Source organism: Caretta caretta, chromosome 1 (assembly GCF_965140235.1).
Source record: "Caretta caretta isolate rCarCar2 chromosome 1, rCarCar1.hap1, whole genome shotgun sequence".
NCBI lineage: Eukaryota > Metazoa > Chordata > Testudines > Cheloniidae > Caretta > Caretta caretta.
In genome coordinates, this window is record NC_134206.1 from 49593887 (window position 1) to 49611834 (window position 17948).

A 17948-nucleotide genomic window follows, 5' to 3' on the forward strand; every position below is an offset into this window, starting at 1 on the left:
CTGACAGAAGAATAAATTAGTCAGAATTAATGGAGAAGTAGTATGATCCAGTATGACAAATGTGGGTTCCTATATTTAAAAAACAAAGAAAACAAACCCTTTCAAGTCTAATCAGTGCAAAGGGGAAAAAGATGGAACACTATCAAAAGCCAAGTAAAATGGTCTGTCGTGCTTGTGAAAGGTTAGAACCAACCTGAAAAATAAGTAAAACCTCCAGCTTCAGCAGCAATTGCTGCTTAAGATACAATGAATTATAAGCAATTACCTGCCTTCCCCCCCTGCAGATGATTATTTTTCTAAAAATAGTTAAATTATCATAATACTTTCATTCTTTGGTTAAATAATAACTTTATCTCCTGGGAACATCTATCTTTAGTTATCAGCCTCTCTAGCGGATGCATATTGCTTTTAGATGCCCCAATATTTGAATTTTAAATACTGGCCTTTTCAACATTTTTTATTTGACTGCTCTAGTCGGATTTTTTTGGTTCAAATGAGATAAGAAGAGTAGCCATTTGAAACCTGACCTTTAGAAACAGTCCACATATCACATTCACACAAGCAATTAAAGGGAGTGACTAAATTCATTAAACTTAAATACACTGCTTGATGGATTTTGTCCTGTGAAGATCTGTGAGGCATTTCTAATTGAAACGTTTTTGCATGCAGCAAACAACCATATACCATAGTCTTCCCCTCCAGAAAGGAAAATAGGATATTGCCTGTGGGTGGCCACCCAGAAACTAGTATACGCCTGCGTGAGAGTGTAGAGTTTTTGGTCAATTAATTTTTTATTGCATGAGTGGAATGATCGCAGCTGCGATGACTCTTGATATTGTACCATGAAAAACGTTGGATACATTTATTTTAGGGTAATTTTCTATAGGATGTTAATGCCGCTGTGCCTCTGACATTTAAAACTACTAGACAAAGTGCTGTATGTAAATGTACTGCAAGGGGGTTGTAACTCCAGGGCATTATAAGTCATTTCCATTTCTATTGTCTGTGATTGTCGGTATGATTCTAGCTTGTGGTCCTAACGAGTCAAAGTACAGCCTTCCAGTTAGCAGCATACGCTAGTCTTAAATACATGCCAACATTTAATTCGTCACAGTCAGTTTTTTCCACTGTTGGAACTAAGATTAAAGGATGGTATTGTACTTTCCCCCTTTCTTTCCTAATTGTCCATGAGCACAGGTGGAAAAATGACCATGAAAGGCAATTTAATCATACATTTGTCTCAAGAGCTCTGGAAGAGTTGACATTTAGACGCCTGTTAAAAAGTTTCTTGAAGACTGTTTTATTTTGACTTTTATAGTTGGTGAAACTCGTCACTTCTGTCCAATAAACCCATTCTGCATCAGTGCTTTGCATTTAAAAGCGTGCTTGCTGTCACATCCCAAGCCTGGGGCTGATAACACAGAAATAAGTTTCAGAGTAACAGCCATGTTAGTCTGTATTCACAAAAAGAAAAGGAGGACTTGTGGCACCTTAGAGACTAATCAATTTATTTGAGCATAAGCTTTCCTGAGCTATAGCCCACTTCATGGGATGCATACTGTGGAAAGTGTAGAAGATCTTTTTATATACACAAAGCATGAAAAAATACCTCCCCCCACCCCACTCTCCTGCTGGTAATAGCTTATCTAAAGTGATCACTCTCCTTACAATGTGTATGATAATCAAGTTGGGCCATTTCCAGCACAAATCCAGGTTTTCTCCCCACCCCCCACACAAACCCACTCTCCTGTTGGTAATAGCTTATCTAAAGTGATCACTCTCCTTACAATATTTCCTTACAGAAATAAGTGTCTCCCCAGTCAGATTTGGGCTCATGCGTGAGGGTGCAGAGAGATTCCTTCCCCAGTACAGTATGCCATACTGCTCCGCAGGAGCCGGAGGTTATGTCTCACCTGCCTTTGCGCTCCAGCAATCATTCATGTAATCGGTTCAAAGAAAACACCCCGAGGTGGTTTTAAATGGCTCTCTCCAGAGAAGGGAGCGGAGCAAGGCGGCAGCAGCACAGGGCTCGTTTTCAAAGGCGCGGGCTTAAAGTGAGGCAGCACACGGCGTTTTAGGTACCCAGGCCATAACCGCCCTCTGCCATGGGTCCCGCAGCGTTTGTCTCTGAAGCGCTGGTGGGTCTTTGCTCCAGGTGCAGGGGAGGGAAAGAGACAAACCGACGCGCTGCTTCTCAGGGGAGAAGAGTTGGAGCCGAGGGGGCAGCTGCTCCCCGTCCCCTTCCCTGTTCGGGCCGCGCACCCTGGGACCCCCCCAGTCACGGCGAAGCCCGGCGGCCCCCCGGGCACCCAGCTCGCCCCCCCCCCCCGGCCGAGGCTGCCGAAGGGCGCTGAGCACCTAGGTAATGATTAATGGCCGTGCCCACCCGCGGGGCGGGGAGGGGATAAAGGGGGCTGCGGGGCGGGAGCCAGGCGCTCACACGCGTCCCCTCTCCGCCCTCCCGGCAGCATGTCACCTGCGGCCCCGCGCCACCTGCTGCTGCTGCTGCTGCTGCTCTGCCTGCTGGGCGGCCGCCGGCTGCGCGGGGAGCCCGGGCAAGGCGCGGGCACCTGGGCTCGCTTCGCCCGCCGGCCCTACCCGGAGGACGAGCTCTTCCTCTACGACGCCTTCCCCGCGGGCTTCCTGTGGGGGGCGGGCAGCGCCGCGTACCAGGCCGAGGGGGGCTGGCGCCAGGGCGGCAAAGGCGCCTCGGTGTGGGACACCTTCGCGCACCGGGCGGCGCCGCCCGGCGCCCGCCAGCCCCCGGCGCCCGCCGGCGGGGACGTGGCCAGCGACAGCTACAACAACCTCTTCCGCGACGCGGAGGGGCTGCGGCGCCTGGGCGTCTCCCACTACCGCTTCTCGCTGGCCTGGGCGCGCCTGCTGCCCAACGGCACCGCGCCGCCCAGCCCCGCCGGCCTGGCGCACTACGGCCGCCTGCTGGCCCGCCTGCGCCAGCGGGGCGTGGAGCCCGTGGTGACCCTCTACCACTGGGACCTGCCGCAGCGCCTGCAGGACGCCTACGGGGGCTGGGCCAGCCCGGCCCTGGCCGAGCTGTTCCGGGACTACGCCGAGCTCTGCTTCAGGCACTTCGGCGGCCAGGTGCGCTACTGGCTCACCATGGACAACCCCTACGTGGTGGCCTGGCACGGCTACGCCACCGGCAGGCTGCCCCCGGGCGTCAAGGGCGGCCCGCCGCTGGGCTACAGGGCGGCGCACAACCTCCTGCAGGTACGGGCTGGGCGCCCGGCGGGCAGGGGATGGAGGGGAGGAGACGCCTAGGGAGGGAGGGATGGGGCGGGGGCGGGGTGCTGCCCACTCCCAGCGAGGGGTGCAGAGCTGGATGGCCGCCCAAGGAGTTTGCCCCACAAGTGGGGATGGAGGGAGAAGGCGAAAGCGCCTCAGTCTCCTCTCCTAGCCCGCCTCTGAGCTGGAGAGGAGAGAAAATCCCTCCCGCAGCTGGGAAGGAGCGGTGGCTGGACAGGGGAGAGAAGCGGGGGGTGGGTAGTGGAGGGGAAGAGAGGGAAAAGGGGCTGTCTCTTGCACACACCGAGGAATCGGCTCAGGAGCTGGGGTTTACACAGTCAGATTTGTTAGTGCAGATTTCCACTGGCAGTGATACGGGGGCTTGGCCAAGTTGGGAAATGCCTGGCAGGAGTTGCCGATCGAAGAAACGTGGAAGAAAGGAGGCTCCCAGGACGAGCACTGCAAACGATGTACGCCTACCCTAAGAACGGTTGGGGGAAATCTGTAAATATCTTACACTGGGATTTACTGAGACAGAGGGGATATTTTCTAGAGTAGATGAATGGGATTCAGAGACAGGCAAAGGAGATGAGGTGGAGTTCTACATGTCTGTAGATTGCTTGCAGATAATGTTCATCTTCCCAATGTCTATCCACCTCTGAACTTTTGTGTGGTGCACAGACTTTGTGAATTCATTGCCATCCACCAGAGAAGATGAAATACATTTGGCATCCTTGCTAAAATTGCCACTATAGTAAATCTGCAAATTCAGACTATGCCATCTGCAATATTAAAAAAAGTTTCAGCGCCGTATGTCTGCGTGATGGAATGATGTAGTTGTCTTCTCCACTCAAATAACGTGTAGCAAAAGCCTCTTACAAAACTGAAATAAAATAGTAAATTAAGCTAAAACATGACTTGGTACTGTGTAAATATATATCGTATTACATTGAGCTGGGTAATACGCTATCTTTTCGTTAGTTAACGATGTCTATACACAGCAACGTGTGGATGCACTTTGCATTTACGGTCCACCCTAACTCGTGAAAATAAATTAAACTAAGCCTCACATTATTTCATTCATTAATACACTGTAGAACAGTTACATATTGTGCTCCAAAAGATCTGTAGACTCAATTCTATCTGTGTAATTGTGTTAATTGAAACATCCAGATATGTTGACTTGTAGCATCTCCTTTTAAAGATTTAGTGGAAATATTTGGTATAGTGGTAAAATATTTCTGAGAAAAATATTTTCATAGATTAATGTAGATGACAGAGCTAGTTGAAAATTTTCCATCAGAATGTTTTCTTGACCGGACAAAACTTTAACAAAATGGAGATTTTTTTTTTTTTTATTTCTCACCTGCATTTTTGTGACAATATTGAACAAGAAAAAATCATTTCCTAACCAGTTATACAAATGGCCAGTTGTATAGTTTACCTGTTGGGTCATATTTGTGAATTTTTGTATCTGGCAGAAGCACTTGCAATTTGCCAATCAGAGTTCAGGAAAGTACCTACAAATTTTGTCTTAATTTCACTGACAAAGTACAAAGTTCATTGTACCTAGCACAAATTAATATTAATCTTTGGATACAAAGAAAATTTCTGTTTTCCCTTCAGTACTTGTGCCTCTTTTGTGTTAGGCCATGTCTACTTTACAGGTGCTACAGCAGCATAGCTATGGTACCATAGCGTAGACAGAGACTACAGCGACATAAGTGTTTTTTCCATCGCTGAAGGAACTCCACCTCCCCGTGTTATAGTAGCTAGCGCTATGTCTACACAATAGCCTATGCAGGCATAATTTATGTTGCTTAGGGTTGTGAATAAACCACCCCCCCTGTTGCAATAGTTGGAAGATGTGTGGCAGCAGCATCCCATTCAGTGCACTGAATGAGGCAAAGGTCCTGTAGAAAATAATAGTATGTGATTTTTAAAAATATATGATAATGTATACTCATAAGGGGACTGAATTAAAGTTGCACAGGCATTTCAAAACTTTTGAGTGCTTTATTTTGCAACCTTAATAATGTTCTTTTAACACAGTTTTTGTTACAGGTGTGTGTAAAATTCTAATTTTTTTTTAAAGCAAACTGAAACACTCCTCCCGTCCCCAAACTCCATCATGTAGCATCACATTGACACCCACGTGGATCATCAGCAGGGGATTTTTAAATCCACACACACACCACTGCCACTTGAGCTAACAGAGTCACTGATTAACTGAGTAACATTGATAGGTTGTCATCCTCATTGTGGACCAGCACTAGATGAGGATGAGACATGCACTTCTTCGGTAGTTTTCATGGATATTTGCTGACAGCAGAGCAGTGGTGAGATTCAAGAATCTTGGGTTTCATTCCAGGCTTTGACTAGTGGCCAGTACTTAATTTGTAATGTAACTTGTGCCAGAGCTCAAGCAATTTTTTTTTACTTTCATAACTGACACGGCAAGCCCAGAGTTGCTGAGGCTATGAACTGCCAAGCCTAGAGGTGCCGGGGCTCAGCCCTAGCAAGCCTCGGCATAAATTAAGCACTGCTAGTGACACAGATTATTTTGTCTGTTACCTTGAAATTTGACCCCTTCTGCCCCATCCAGTCCAGTTTATCCTTGTGTCAGTCTTGTCTCTACCCACAACCCAGCTCCTCACTCTAGTCCAGGTCTCCACTCCTCAGGCTTCTCATCCCAATCCAAGTCTCCTTGCCCAGCCCACGCTAGTCTCCCCCTTAGTCTTCCTGTCCAAGTGCCAGGCTCCCCTCCTGCTTCCATTCCCAGTTACTCTGCTCCCAGTCCAATGTCCAGCCATTACCAGTTCTCTTCCTTGTTCCCAGTCTCTCTCTCCAACTGGTCCCAGTTCCCCTGGTCCAAGCATGTCATCTGATCTGTCTCCATGGACTGACCTCCTGAGTCTCTCCGCTACTACCTCTCCTTCCTTACTTGTCCCAGTGAAATCAAGCTTGCTGAATATCTTCAGAAAAACTCCTTTGTTCTCAACTCTTTGCCTATCAACAGATGAACACCCTACCTCTCCAATATATATGTCCTTTCACATTTATCCCCTAATTTACAATATGTACAGAGTTTCTAGCTTCTTTTTTGCTTTTATTCAAACAAAGACCCTTATGAGCAAAAAGAAGCTTGTGCAAGTCTTTATACTGATGCATTTTACAGAATGTTGATTACCATAAAGTATTAATTCATGTCCCTCAAATCCTTTAAATCCCACAGATACTAATGTGGATTTTGAACTCCTTCTGAGGATAAGTTATTTATTATCTAAATAAGTAATCAGATAATAATTAGAATGCGAGTCAAATTCAGGGTTGGTATAAACAAGTCAGTGGAATTTTGTGCATTTACCTGGGTCTGAATGTGTCTGGTTGTGTGCTTCATTTTTAACATGTTATATGTGCTACCTTTCTTTCTTTCTTTTTTTTTTTTTCAACTTTTTAATTTATGTAGTCACTGTTTTTTCTGCTTTGCGATTAACATTTTTCAATTTTTGAACTTTAGTGCAAAGGTGACAATTTAAAAAAAAAATTTTATAATGTTGAAAATCCAGTATATGGTTCCATACTTTGACATGTAGGAATTGTGGAATGAAACATTATAAATGGAGAACTTTTAAAATACATCATGAATACTTGCAAGCATAAATACGTTGCTTAAATTTAGGTGCCTAAAGATGTGCCTAATCATGTTGCATAGTCACTTGAATGCTTATTGTCATAACCCCTGGCCAACCTACCACTTCTTGTGCTCTCTTTTAGGTGCACAGTAGTTCTCATGATTTAGAGCCCAATCCTGCAAAATGCTGTGAGCTTCCTGTGAAGTGCTGAGGCAACTTCATCTCCTATAGAAGTCACCTTTGTAGGATTTGTCCAATAGCACCACCTGTTGAAAATGTTAAAGTGCTTGCCAGTGAAACTGCATGTGCACAGGTGCTAATTTTGGATAGAAATATAAGCACGCACGACACAGGGACTTCTCAGTGCCAACTGCCAGAGGGCACAGAGGGGTACAAAGATTTTTACAGGGATTCCTTGAGTGAAATAGCTGCATAACCAAAGGTTGGCATGTGAGGTCTTTACTGAGAGTCCGTAGCCCACTGGTCATCCTTATCATTGTGAAATGTATGTATGGATAATATTTCAGAAATTATGTAGCTATACTAAAAAAAGTATATTCTTAAGGTCTGGGAGTTAAGGCAGGTATCTGGGAAGTGACATACTTGGACATGTTCCTTTCAGGCAGGAGGTAACAGATGCTTAATTCTCTGTCTGGCCACATGTGTATTGTGCATTGTATGTCTCACAATGGAAGCTTATATGCACACTAAGCTAAAAGTCAGTCAAAAAAATTGCAAAATCTACAAGAGAGAAAATCTACAGGAAGAAACATAATAGCAGAGGAGTATCCTGTTTATGACTAAGATCAAAGGATTAGTCTGGTACGTCAGGAAATGCACAGAAAAACACAGTATCCTTCACTGAGGAGACAAGCTAACAGCGTATTTGTCATATGAAAGAAGGGTCCCAGCTAGACTGTCTGTAAAACACTGAAAAGACTTTGGGTGAACATTACTCTACAAGACATGAAAGTATCTAGTTAATTAAGTCTAGGTTCTGGAATGCATGTTATGATTTTATTTTATATGTAACTATTTGTTTCCAATACTTCTACTTGTTATTACTTCAGTCTCTGTGTTTTGTTAAATAAACTTATACTTGATTTCACTATTAACAAATCTAAGTGCTGTGAGTTGAACGGAGCTGTGATCCTGAGGTGAATCTGGTAAGCAGGGGTGTACTACTCCTTTGGGAACGGTGGATCTGGGAATTCTGTGAGTGTCCAGTGGACCAGGGGCTGGGCCCTCCAGGGATACGCTCAGAGAGCTTGGAGATTGCAGTGTACCTATTGCTAACGTGTAGAAAGACAGTGGGGCCTGCCTAGGCCTAGAGGTGCATGCTTGTGTTGCCTTGTCAGGTAGAGTTGGAGAGCTGACCAGCAGAAGGTACAGTTATGGCTTCCTCACGTTAAGGGCAGGTATTAGCAAGGTGCCTCACAACCCCGGGTACTGCTGGAAAGCGTCACAACATGTTCTATAAATGTCCACTCACTAGTTACAGAGCTCTTTGTGGTAGCCTCATTTCAAATTCTGAATTGATAAAATAAGGCACATTTTGTATGACTAATAAATAGTAAGGAAGATGTATAATGTAGGTGAGTATAGTTGAGATTATTTTTGTTCTGTGAGTGTATGTAGGAAACAAACCACTGGATAGTTCTACTGAAGTCAATGCAGCTATGCTGATTTACACCAGCTGAAGATCTGGCCCTTAGTTTTAGGGTACTGGGGAAAATGAATATTTTCCTTAAGCTAACGCTTTGTTTTTGACTGGTCTCAGACTCCAAAACTGGGTAAGAAATAGGTACAATTATGTGCCTTTTTATTAACAAAAGAAGTTGAATAGAACAGGTTGAATCCATAGAAGTTAACACCCGCTCAAGTCTACAGTCAGAAAACAGAATGGTAGAAAGTTGACAAATGTAGGATGCATCCTGTTTTTATGAGCTGGGTTAAATCTTGTTATGGGCCGCGTTAGAACCTTGTTAAAACTGATGTGTGAATGTGCCCTTCATTTAAGATCGTTGTAAGAGACGGTTAAGGGACCACACCTGACAAACCAGCATGTGTAGCCGGAGGTTTCCACTGTGTGTGTGTGTGTGTGAGAGAGAGAGAGAGAGATTAGAGGGAGAAACTGGGGTGCAGATACAGAAAAGAAGACAGTCAGAACAGAGACAGACTCAGAGGTAAGAAGCAAAAAATCCAAGCAACAGCCTGTGAGCATGGTGTATGACCCTGGAAAAAAGCTAGAGAGAGGGTTTTTGGGTCTAGTGTTGACTCAGGAGGCTTGGGACTGTAAACTAAGGGCATGTCTATACTTAAAACTTCACAGTGGCACACCTGCGCCATTGTAGTGATTCAGTGTAAACACTACCTACGCTGACAGGAGAGATTATCCTGTCAGCATAGGTAATCCACTTGCCCAAGAGGCATTAGCTATGTTTGTAGAAGAATTCTTCTGTCGACTTAGCGCTGTCTACATGAGGACTGAGGTCATCTAAACAGTGCCACTCAGGGGTGTGGATTTTTCACATCTCTGATCAGAGGTGGTGCTAGCTCATTGGAGGCCCTAAGCGGGAAAACTCGGGGGGGCGCCACTCACAACACATAATAAAAAAGTGAACGTGGGGCCCTTTGAGCTGCTCGCGGCCCTAAGCAATTACTTAGTCTGCTTATGCCTAGTGCCAGCTCTGTCTCTGACTGCCATAGTTAAACCAACCTAATTTTCTAGTGTAGACTAGGCCTAAGAAGCTATTGTTTTGATTCTAGTTCCTCCTGCATTTGGAGAAGCAGGACCTTGTACATTCCTTGTAAATAAACAAGATTGCATCAAAGAAAATATAAGATTCCATTATCAGTTTATACTTCCATTTGGAACACCTTCAAGGGCCTGAAGTTTGACGAGCCCCTCGAATTGAAAAGGGGCAACACTATCCTTCAGATAGGGAAGAGAAGAGTTCGTGTCCCCTTACTGAGTGACTAGAGTATTGGTGGCCGGTCCCCTTTCTCCTCAAAGAATCAGAGAAATGATCTGTTTCTGCAAATACATTTTTTCTGTTTCTTGATCCAAGTGAATTGTTTGTGCATTGAACTTGGGCCAGTTTGCACAATATAAACTGCATTTTTTTCAGAAATCAAAGAACACATTTATTTCTTTAAGAAGTGGAGAGGAGCTGCTGCCTAGAAATCAGTCACGTCACGGACAGGATGCTGACTTTCCTCTCCTTTTCCTGGATAAATACTGTGCTTAGGTGTTGACCTTTTGCGGTTTGACCATTGAACACTAAACCCTAAAAAGTGTGAACAATTATAAATCTAGGAACTTTCTCCTCTCAGTGCATGCACACTACCTCCTTTATATTAAATAAGAATAATGCATAGTCGGTGCACCACATTGTTTTCACTTGGAAATGCAGAGTAGGTCCATTGAAGTCAATTGATCTATTTATTCTGAAATAGCTGAAAGCAGAACTTGGCCCAGTTAGAGGTGAATACACCTGATAGTTATTGTAGAAATACATCTAACAGATTTTTTTTTAACAAGGAGCAACTGTAAATAATCCTGTTTTGTCACATCATGCAGATTTTCCCGTTCCTTTTTTTTAAATATTACCAGTTACAATGGAAATGGAAACAAATAAGAAATTATCTAATTTCTAGCTTTTAATATCTTTTCCTCTCCTCTTCTTGGATAGTATTTGTTTGCAAATATTTTATTTCAATGGAAATTAATCACTCATCTTTTGAGTCATGTGGCTTTAAAGTGTCAGAGATGGCGAACAAGTATAATTAAACCAGTATAGAGAATTCAGACTAGACATCATGATTTCCTATAATGTAATCTTCTTGATATAGGTGGTTCTGATATAATCACAAATTCTACCATTTGTGAGGTGAGAGACTCTTTGAAGCTTTTATCATGAATGAAAAAAATTAAAAACAAAAAGTAAGAGTTCAGTTGTAAACTGTGCTAAAACAAAAGGCAGGAATTCTTGGGTTGGCTATATTTTTATAAAAATCAACTGTAAATACCTGGTGCAGAAAGGATGAAAGTAATCCCATTTTGTCCTCCAAGCATATGATTGCACAGTACATTCACAGAATGAGTTGTTTTCAAATACTCAGTCTGAGTAAATAAAGTCCCAGTTGTACCACAATTGCTAACATTACTCTACTACTTAGGGCTACTTGTGAAGTAAGATGCTATTCAAGGTGTGTAAGAATGATAAGTTTAGGCTCTAAATGGATGTCATTCAACTGTAGGCATATTATGTCTTGATCAGAACTTGAAGAGATAAAAGGAAATGCTATTCAAACTCAATGTGTAAATTCTCTGTTGTTGCTTTCCTATGTAAGCAGTGCCAATATTTTTATTTAAGATCAAAGTTCTAGTTTGACATTGGTACATATTGGATAGGATATTTTCTGCTCACTGCCAGGAAGATAGTGAACTATTGGTTAACTGCAGTTTAATAAAGATAAAGGGCATTTGGATAGTCACCAAAGGAATCCTTCCTAAAACTTTACTCGGCACTGAAGGACTGAAAGTCAAAAGGTGTTTGCTCTTTGTTGATACCCTTTTCTATGTTAATCTAATAGAAGATGATAGAGTGGTAGGGACCTCTTGGTCAGGGCCGGTGTAACCACTAGGCAAACTAGGCGGCTGCTTAGGGCATCAAGATTTGGGGGCGCCAAAAAGGGCTCCGGTGGGATGAGCGGCGATGAGCTCACAGGTAGGAGGTGGCCAGGCGGAAGGGTATGGGCTTGGGGTCGCACCCCCCCCCCCCCGCGCTGATCGCTCTGCCTCCACCTCTCCCCCTACAGGTGCCAGCCCCGGCTCCACCGGACCTGAGGAGGTGAGGTGGGCGGCGGGGAGGGAGCGTTGGGCACCAGGGCTGAGGGGGCGGGACAAGGAGGAAGGCTTGGGCTGCCGGAAGGGGGCTCCATGGGCTTCCCGGGGGGCTCTGCCCTGTGGTGGGGAGGCAGGGGCCTGCTGGTGCTGTGGGTTCGGGGGGGGGGAGACTCTGTGTGCCAAGCTCTGGGAGGAGGGGCGGTGTGGCGTGGCTGGCCGGGGGGAGAAATGAGGGGATGGGGAGGCTGTATGCCAAGCTCTGGAGTCGGGGCCAGGGTCCCGTGGGCCAGCCTGAGGCGCGGGTGAGCTGGGCTGGAGGGGGCTGCATGCCATGCTCTGGAGACGGGAGCAGGACTCAGCTATGTGCCAGGCAGGGCTGGGGTGTGTGTGTGCTGGGGGAGGGTGCTGTCTGCTGAGCAGGGCTGGGGGGGGAGAAAGTGGAGGGGGAGTGCTGTGTGCCGGGGAGGGAGAAGGTGGAGGGGGGCTGCATGTCTGGCTGGGCGCTGTGAAGGGGGGGGCTGTGTGCCTGGCTGGGGGGCTCTTTGTGTGCTGGACTAGGCTTTGGGGGCGAGGTGGGGAACCAGCGGGCCAAGCCAGCCGGGGAGGGGGCTGTGGAGCGAGGTGGAGTGCGCTGGTCCGGGTTTTAGGGGGATGTGGGGGGGACGCTGTGTGCCTTGCCAGGCTCCGGGGGGAGACAGGAGGGTTGTGTGCCGGGGGCCTCTGGGGAGGGCTGTGATCTGGGGAGAGTGTCTGGGGTGGGTGGGACAAGCGTACTGCTTCACTACGGTACAAAGTGGCAATGACGTCATTTTCCTCGTCACGCGCAGCCTGACAGGTTGGTTATAGTGCTATGTTTACTAGATTTTGGAGATTGTCGACTGAGGCGAACTATTTTTGTTGAGTTGTTTCAGATCTAAGACTCTGGCAATTGCTGCTGCATTATTTTGCTAATACTTTGTGTCAATTGTGTGTGAGTCTGGGGGGGGACGACAGAGGAGAGGGGGCACAAGGTGGAAGTTTTGCCTAGGGCGCAAAATATTCTTGCACCGGCCCTGCTCTTGGTACTTACACTTCAATCAAGTAGCTCAGAACCTTTACTTCTTTATAATTGTACTTTTGAGGGCCTGATTCAAAACCCACTGGAGTCAATGGAAAGACTCCCACTAATTTCAGTGGGATTTGATCAAGATCCAGTGCCCAGTCCCACAGCCCTTATTCACAGGAGTAGTCCCATTGGAAATAGTGGGGCTGTGGGCCTGCTGTTATGATTAAGGGCTGCAGGAGAGGCTGCTTTCTTGACTTGAATACTTCTACAGAGTGCTCCTTAAATACCTCATGAGATGCACAGTTCTACTCTATAGTTGTACAAATTTTTATTTTTACATTTCTCCTTATTTTCACAAATTTTCCCTAGTATTCCAGGTAAAGGGTGGGAATAATCCCTAACCGTACTTTTGTCTGGGTGTTTGGAATAAAAACCAACTTCAGTTTTTAAAGGGTGAAATTGATAGCTTAATTTGATAGCATTTATAATTTTGTAATTCCTGCCTTTACTTCTTGACTGAAGACAGCAAAGCTGTGTGAGCTATGACGAAGAGAAGAGCAATCTCTATTCAGCACATCTTAGCAGAAAGCTATACAGGAACTCTGGGGTAAAAGACATTTGGTGTCCTTATCTCCTATGCAGGATTTAAACCTATGGAGGCCTGATTCTAATGTCTTTTTTGCTTTGGTGGAAATGAAATCACAATTGGGCCCAGAGACACTGATGGACTCATAGGAGTCCTTCTGGATTTATACTGGTGTAACTTGCAGAATCTGGCCCTCGGTGTTCTTTACAACACTAACTCCTTCAGTGAAGTTATAAAGTTTTCACTGAGTTATAAAATCTTCCTTTCACAAATCTATCTACAACGAGAAACAAAAGGTGAATTTCCCCTGGCTTCAACTATTGCTTCGCACTAACCTGAAATATGGCCAAAATAATACATGTGTGCAGATAACCGGTGTTGAGAGTATTTTTTTTCTTGCAGGGATAGGGTAGGCTGGTGAGAGGTAGGGTACCATCAGTAGGAGTTGGATTCAATGAGCGAAATTCAAAGATGATGTACATTAGTCATTGATTTAATTTGGTCATAAAACTGGATATGGGGATCAGATTTATGGGCATGCTCGAGGCACCTCACACTTCTTCAGCAGGGCAAGACAGTCGTAAGAAAGGCTTAATTTGCCTTTTAAACCAGATTTATGGCTGCTTTGTGTTGTCTGAGCAGCTCAAAGCAGCCAGACGATGCTGGTGAATCTCACCCATAATTGGTAACGTAGTATAACTTGCACTGATTCAGCATTCTGTGGGTGGGCAAAAGAATTGTAAATTAAATACTGTGGGTCAGACTCTGGAACTGATTCTCTTCCCGCTTAACACCAGTTTTACACAGTATATCTGCACTGATGTCAATGGAGATATTTTGAATTTTAACTGGCATAACTTGGTCCAGCACTGCTCCTTGATAACTACCTTCCAGCATTTCTGAATTTGCCCAAATTGAAGTACATTGCCTCTCTGACATGCAAAACCCATGGCTCTTCATTTCTATGTGTATTGCCATTCTCTGCCCAGCTGTAATTCAGTTTCATGGAGCATTTCAAAATCTGTTTTTGTTTCAATTCAGACAAAACCAAAAATTTATAAATTCTCTGTGCAACAAAAATTATTAAAAACATTTATTTGAAAAAAAAATGTTGTTTGATCATTTCAAAACAGGCAGGCAAACAGTGAGCCTAGAAGCCCCGGGATTCCTGGACTGAGTCAGGAGGCTTGGAGGTTGGGAACCGGAAACCCCAGATCTGCAGCATGCCATCTGGCTGGGGCTCCAACAGCTTCCCACCTCCCATGCCAGCTGGGTCCCCCAGCTGCCTGACTACCAGAGAGCTAGCTGGCTTTCAAACTGGGGAGCCTGGGGGTTCTGGCTCTGTGGCAGCCTCCTAGGTGGGCTGCAGGGGAGGTCCAAAAGCTGTCAGGAAATCAGGCAGGTTTCTGATGGACATTTGTCAAAATCAACAGGTTTCCGCATTTCAATGAATTATGTTTTTCCAATGGAAGAGTGTTTTGTTGAAAAAATTTTCAACCAGCTCTAGTGAACATAAATTAATTTTGAGACTCACAGCATTCCCTGAAATTGAGACAATCATTTCTCCAATTTTAAGGCTGTCATAGCCATTGATCTTGGACTTACGTTTTACTCCAATTTACCACCACAGCACAGAGCAACAGGACAGTTTAAAATCAGCCAGGCGAGATTATTTTCTAGAAATGCCTTGCTATTTTGTAAGTCCAAAAGTCAACCTAGAAATCTATTTACAGCTTAATGTCCTTAGCAAAGGTTAGGAAACTTTGGCACCACTAGAATCATTACATGTCCATCCCAATATAGAATGTTTGCTTTTACAGTTGAATAGATAAGAATATTCATTTCCTTCTCAAGAAAACAGCAAAAGGTAATCTGGTTTTGGTAGCTAGTCAATGGTATTATCTGATAAAAGTCCACGGTAATTTTCAGAGCTATTTTTTAATCAGCTCTCTTTTTCAGTTATTGCTCTGTGTATTTAGCAGCTCCATTAAATCAGTTGTTGTCCAGAGCTAAGGGCAAAGTGTACCTAATTTGTTTAACTTTTAGCATTTTTGAAAATTCTCATTTTAAAAGCAGCCCCAGTAACTCTTGAACCTGGTCACTGATTCATTATTCTGATTGTGTTGTCTTAAGCCACAAGTATTTGCAAACACCAGTCCCATGCCAATTATTGGTTCTCTTTTGAGAAAGTTGGTTTGAAATACATTGTGTAGTCAGATGAGTATCCTCTTACTTAGATTTCAATTTAATTTTCTTTACAAAAAGGTCAATTCCAGAAACCCATTAACTTAAATTAATGTTGGATTGGGCCCTTTATCATTATAATGTACTTTACTGTATTGTTGGCATCGTATTTTATATCTTATTCAACTATAAACATAGCAACAGGCTGCCCTCAGCAAGATGGTCCCCCTATCCCTTTAACCTTTTGTAGGTGACAGTGAGGCTGCCCTGAGCTAAAGTGGGCAGCATCTCTCATTATTTACAAAATGGTGGCCTCTTGGTGGCCATGTGAAAGCCAGGCAGGGGACAGAAGCATGCAGAGGTGCTGATAGTGAGACTGTGAGGAAAACGGCATGAGGAATGTGTTAGGAAACAGGACCTGATCCTATGAGGAGTCAGGAGAAAGTAGAGTGGAGGAGGCAGACTTAGAAGTATGTGTTGGTAAGTGGATTCCCCTCTGAGTCGCAAACAAGGAGGCCTGCATTTGTGTGATGTGTTTTTAAAGCTTGACATTTGAACCTAAAATGGAATTCGGGGCAATTGGCCTTCCCCAAAGGCAAAAAAATATCAGAAAGCTGGCAAACCCCACCATGACTTTGGCTTACAAATCATAAGATTTTGAAGATAATCTTATGATTTTGGTGAGTCTGACTCATCATTTAATGAGCTTCAGTGTAGGTGGTGGAGCTAAAGGCCAAGATTCAGATTTTTGCGCTTGATCTGGATTGCAGAGATGTGATTGATCATATTCATTATTGCCAGTTCAAGACTCTAAGAAAGGGAGGGAGATCCAAACAATCTGAAAAACAGAACAGGCATAGGTAGTGGGTATAATAGGCCAGGGGAGGCTCTGCTGCCGGAACCCCAGTTGCGGGGTTTGTGGGGGAAGTTTTTGTTTTATTATGCCCCATGCAGGTTCTGGGGCATCTGAGGAGGTGGTATTTGGTACTCAGCTTCTCGGCTTCATAAATAATCTCCCTGAAGAGAGAGAGATTACTGATGAACGCAGGAATCTGAGTAGCAAATACCGCCTCCTCGGCCGCCCCGGAACCTGAATGAGGCATAGCAAAAGCTTCTTGAGAGAGTCAGAGACGCTTTTCCCCATGGCAGTTTTGGGGTCTGAAGGGGCATGGTGCAGCTGGCTTGGGTCTCCTCCGGGCAGGTGGGGAGGGTGCTTGGTTCTCCGGCCAGCCCAGGGCTCCTCCGGTGGTGGTGGTGGGGAGATAGGTTGAAGGGGAAGAGTCAGGGGCTAGCCTCCCTGAAGGGGGACTCCACCCTCCAGCCATAAGAAAAGGGTAAATGGCATATGATGTGTCATCAAATGGTAAGTCTATTCACCTCATCAAAATATATGAGCACATAGGTATTTGGCCTTTGGGATTTTTCAAAGGAGCCTAAGGGCTTGTCTATACTTCAAAGGCTGCAGTGGCACAGCTGCAGTGCTTCAGTGAAGATGCTGTCTACACCAACAGGAGGGCTTCTACTGTCAGTGGAGATAATCCAACTTCCTGAGAGGTCTCTGCTCCCCTTCTGTTGTGTTGAGTGTGAAGGGAACTTTCTCTGGGGGTAAGTAGTGGGCAATGGGTGTCCTTTAGCATCACCTGCTGGCTGTACATGGCACTGCAGGCACTTCCTGCTTCAAGTTCTCCTCACCCAGGTTTTCTCTCTGAGATTCATATGGCTCAGTCCTCTGTCTGGGTCACTCTCAGTCCCTTTTCAGGGTAACAGTAGTTCTAAACAGACGAAAGGGTCTTTCTACCTTGCTTTGGACTCCACTGGAGTCCCTCTCACAGTCTGGACTACCTTCTCGGCTACCTTCCTGGCTCTGGGATAGATCCCAGACTTCCATATTTCTTCAAGACGCTACTCCAAGACCTTCTACAGAAACCCAGCTTCTCCCTGAGGTTTCTCACTGCTCTGCCATAGAGCACTGGTTTTCCTGGGGTACCCACCTGATTGATGACAATGGCTCAGGGCCATCCACAGAAGCCTGCCCACTCCCCAGACAGATCTCTCTCCGCTCTTCTATGAGACCCAGCTTTTCATTAAACTATCACCTGACCCCCAGTTAGTCCTGGCCCCACAGACAGAGAAACAATTAATTAATTAAGGCACAGGTGAGGCTGGCTCCATCTTCAGGTCTCCTGGTCCCAAAGCATCTGGAATGTTGCTATTGGCCTCCCTGATGTTAATTAGTCTGGCAGAACCAATGACCTCTGTCCAATTAGCTGTGTTAACTGCATCCATGAGGGCTCAGGGTGCCCTTTATCAGATCAGCTACCCCTTGCTCAGATTCCTGACACTTCCTCTCCTCCCAAAATGATATATAGAAATTAGAGCTGGTTGAAAAAATTGTGATTG

General features: G+C 45.1%; 1 protein-coding gene and 1 long non-coding RNA gene across 2 annotated transcripts in view; one reads left to right on the plus strand and one right to left on the minus strand.

The window, feature by feature from the left end:
- Positions 1-772: 772 nt before the first annotated feature.
- LOC142071919 (uncharacterized) lies at positions 773-2567 on the minus strand. The gene is made up of 2 exons (XR_012668159.1): positions 2477-2567; positions 773-1411 (listed from the first exon to the last, which is right to left on the minus strand). It is a non-coding gene; the product is annotated as an uncharacterized LOC142071919 (long non-coding RNA).
- Positions 2421-17948, plus strand: part of KL (klotho) — a 63957-nt gene continuing 48429 nt past the window's right edge. Inside the window, exon 1 of the mRNA XM_048847391.2 lies at positions 2421-3231. Within this exon, the coding sequence (XP_048703348.2) occupies positions 2470-3231 (762 nt within the window). The 5' untranslated portion in view covers positions 2421-2469. The remainder of the gene's footprint in view (positions 3232-17948) is intronic.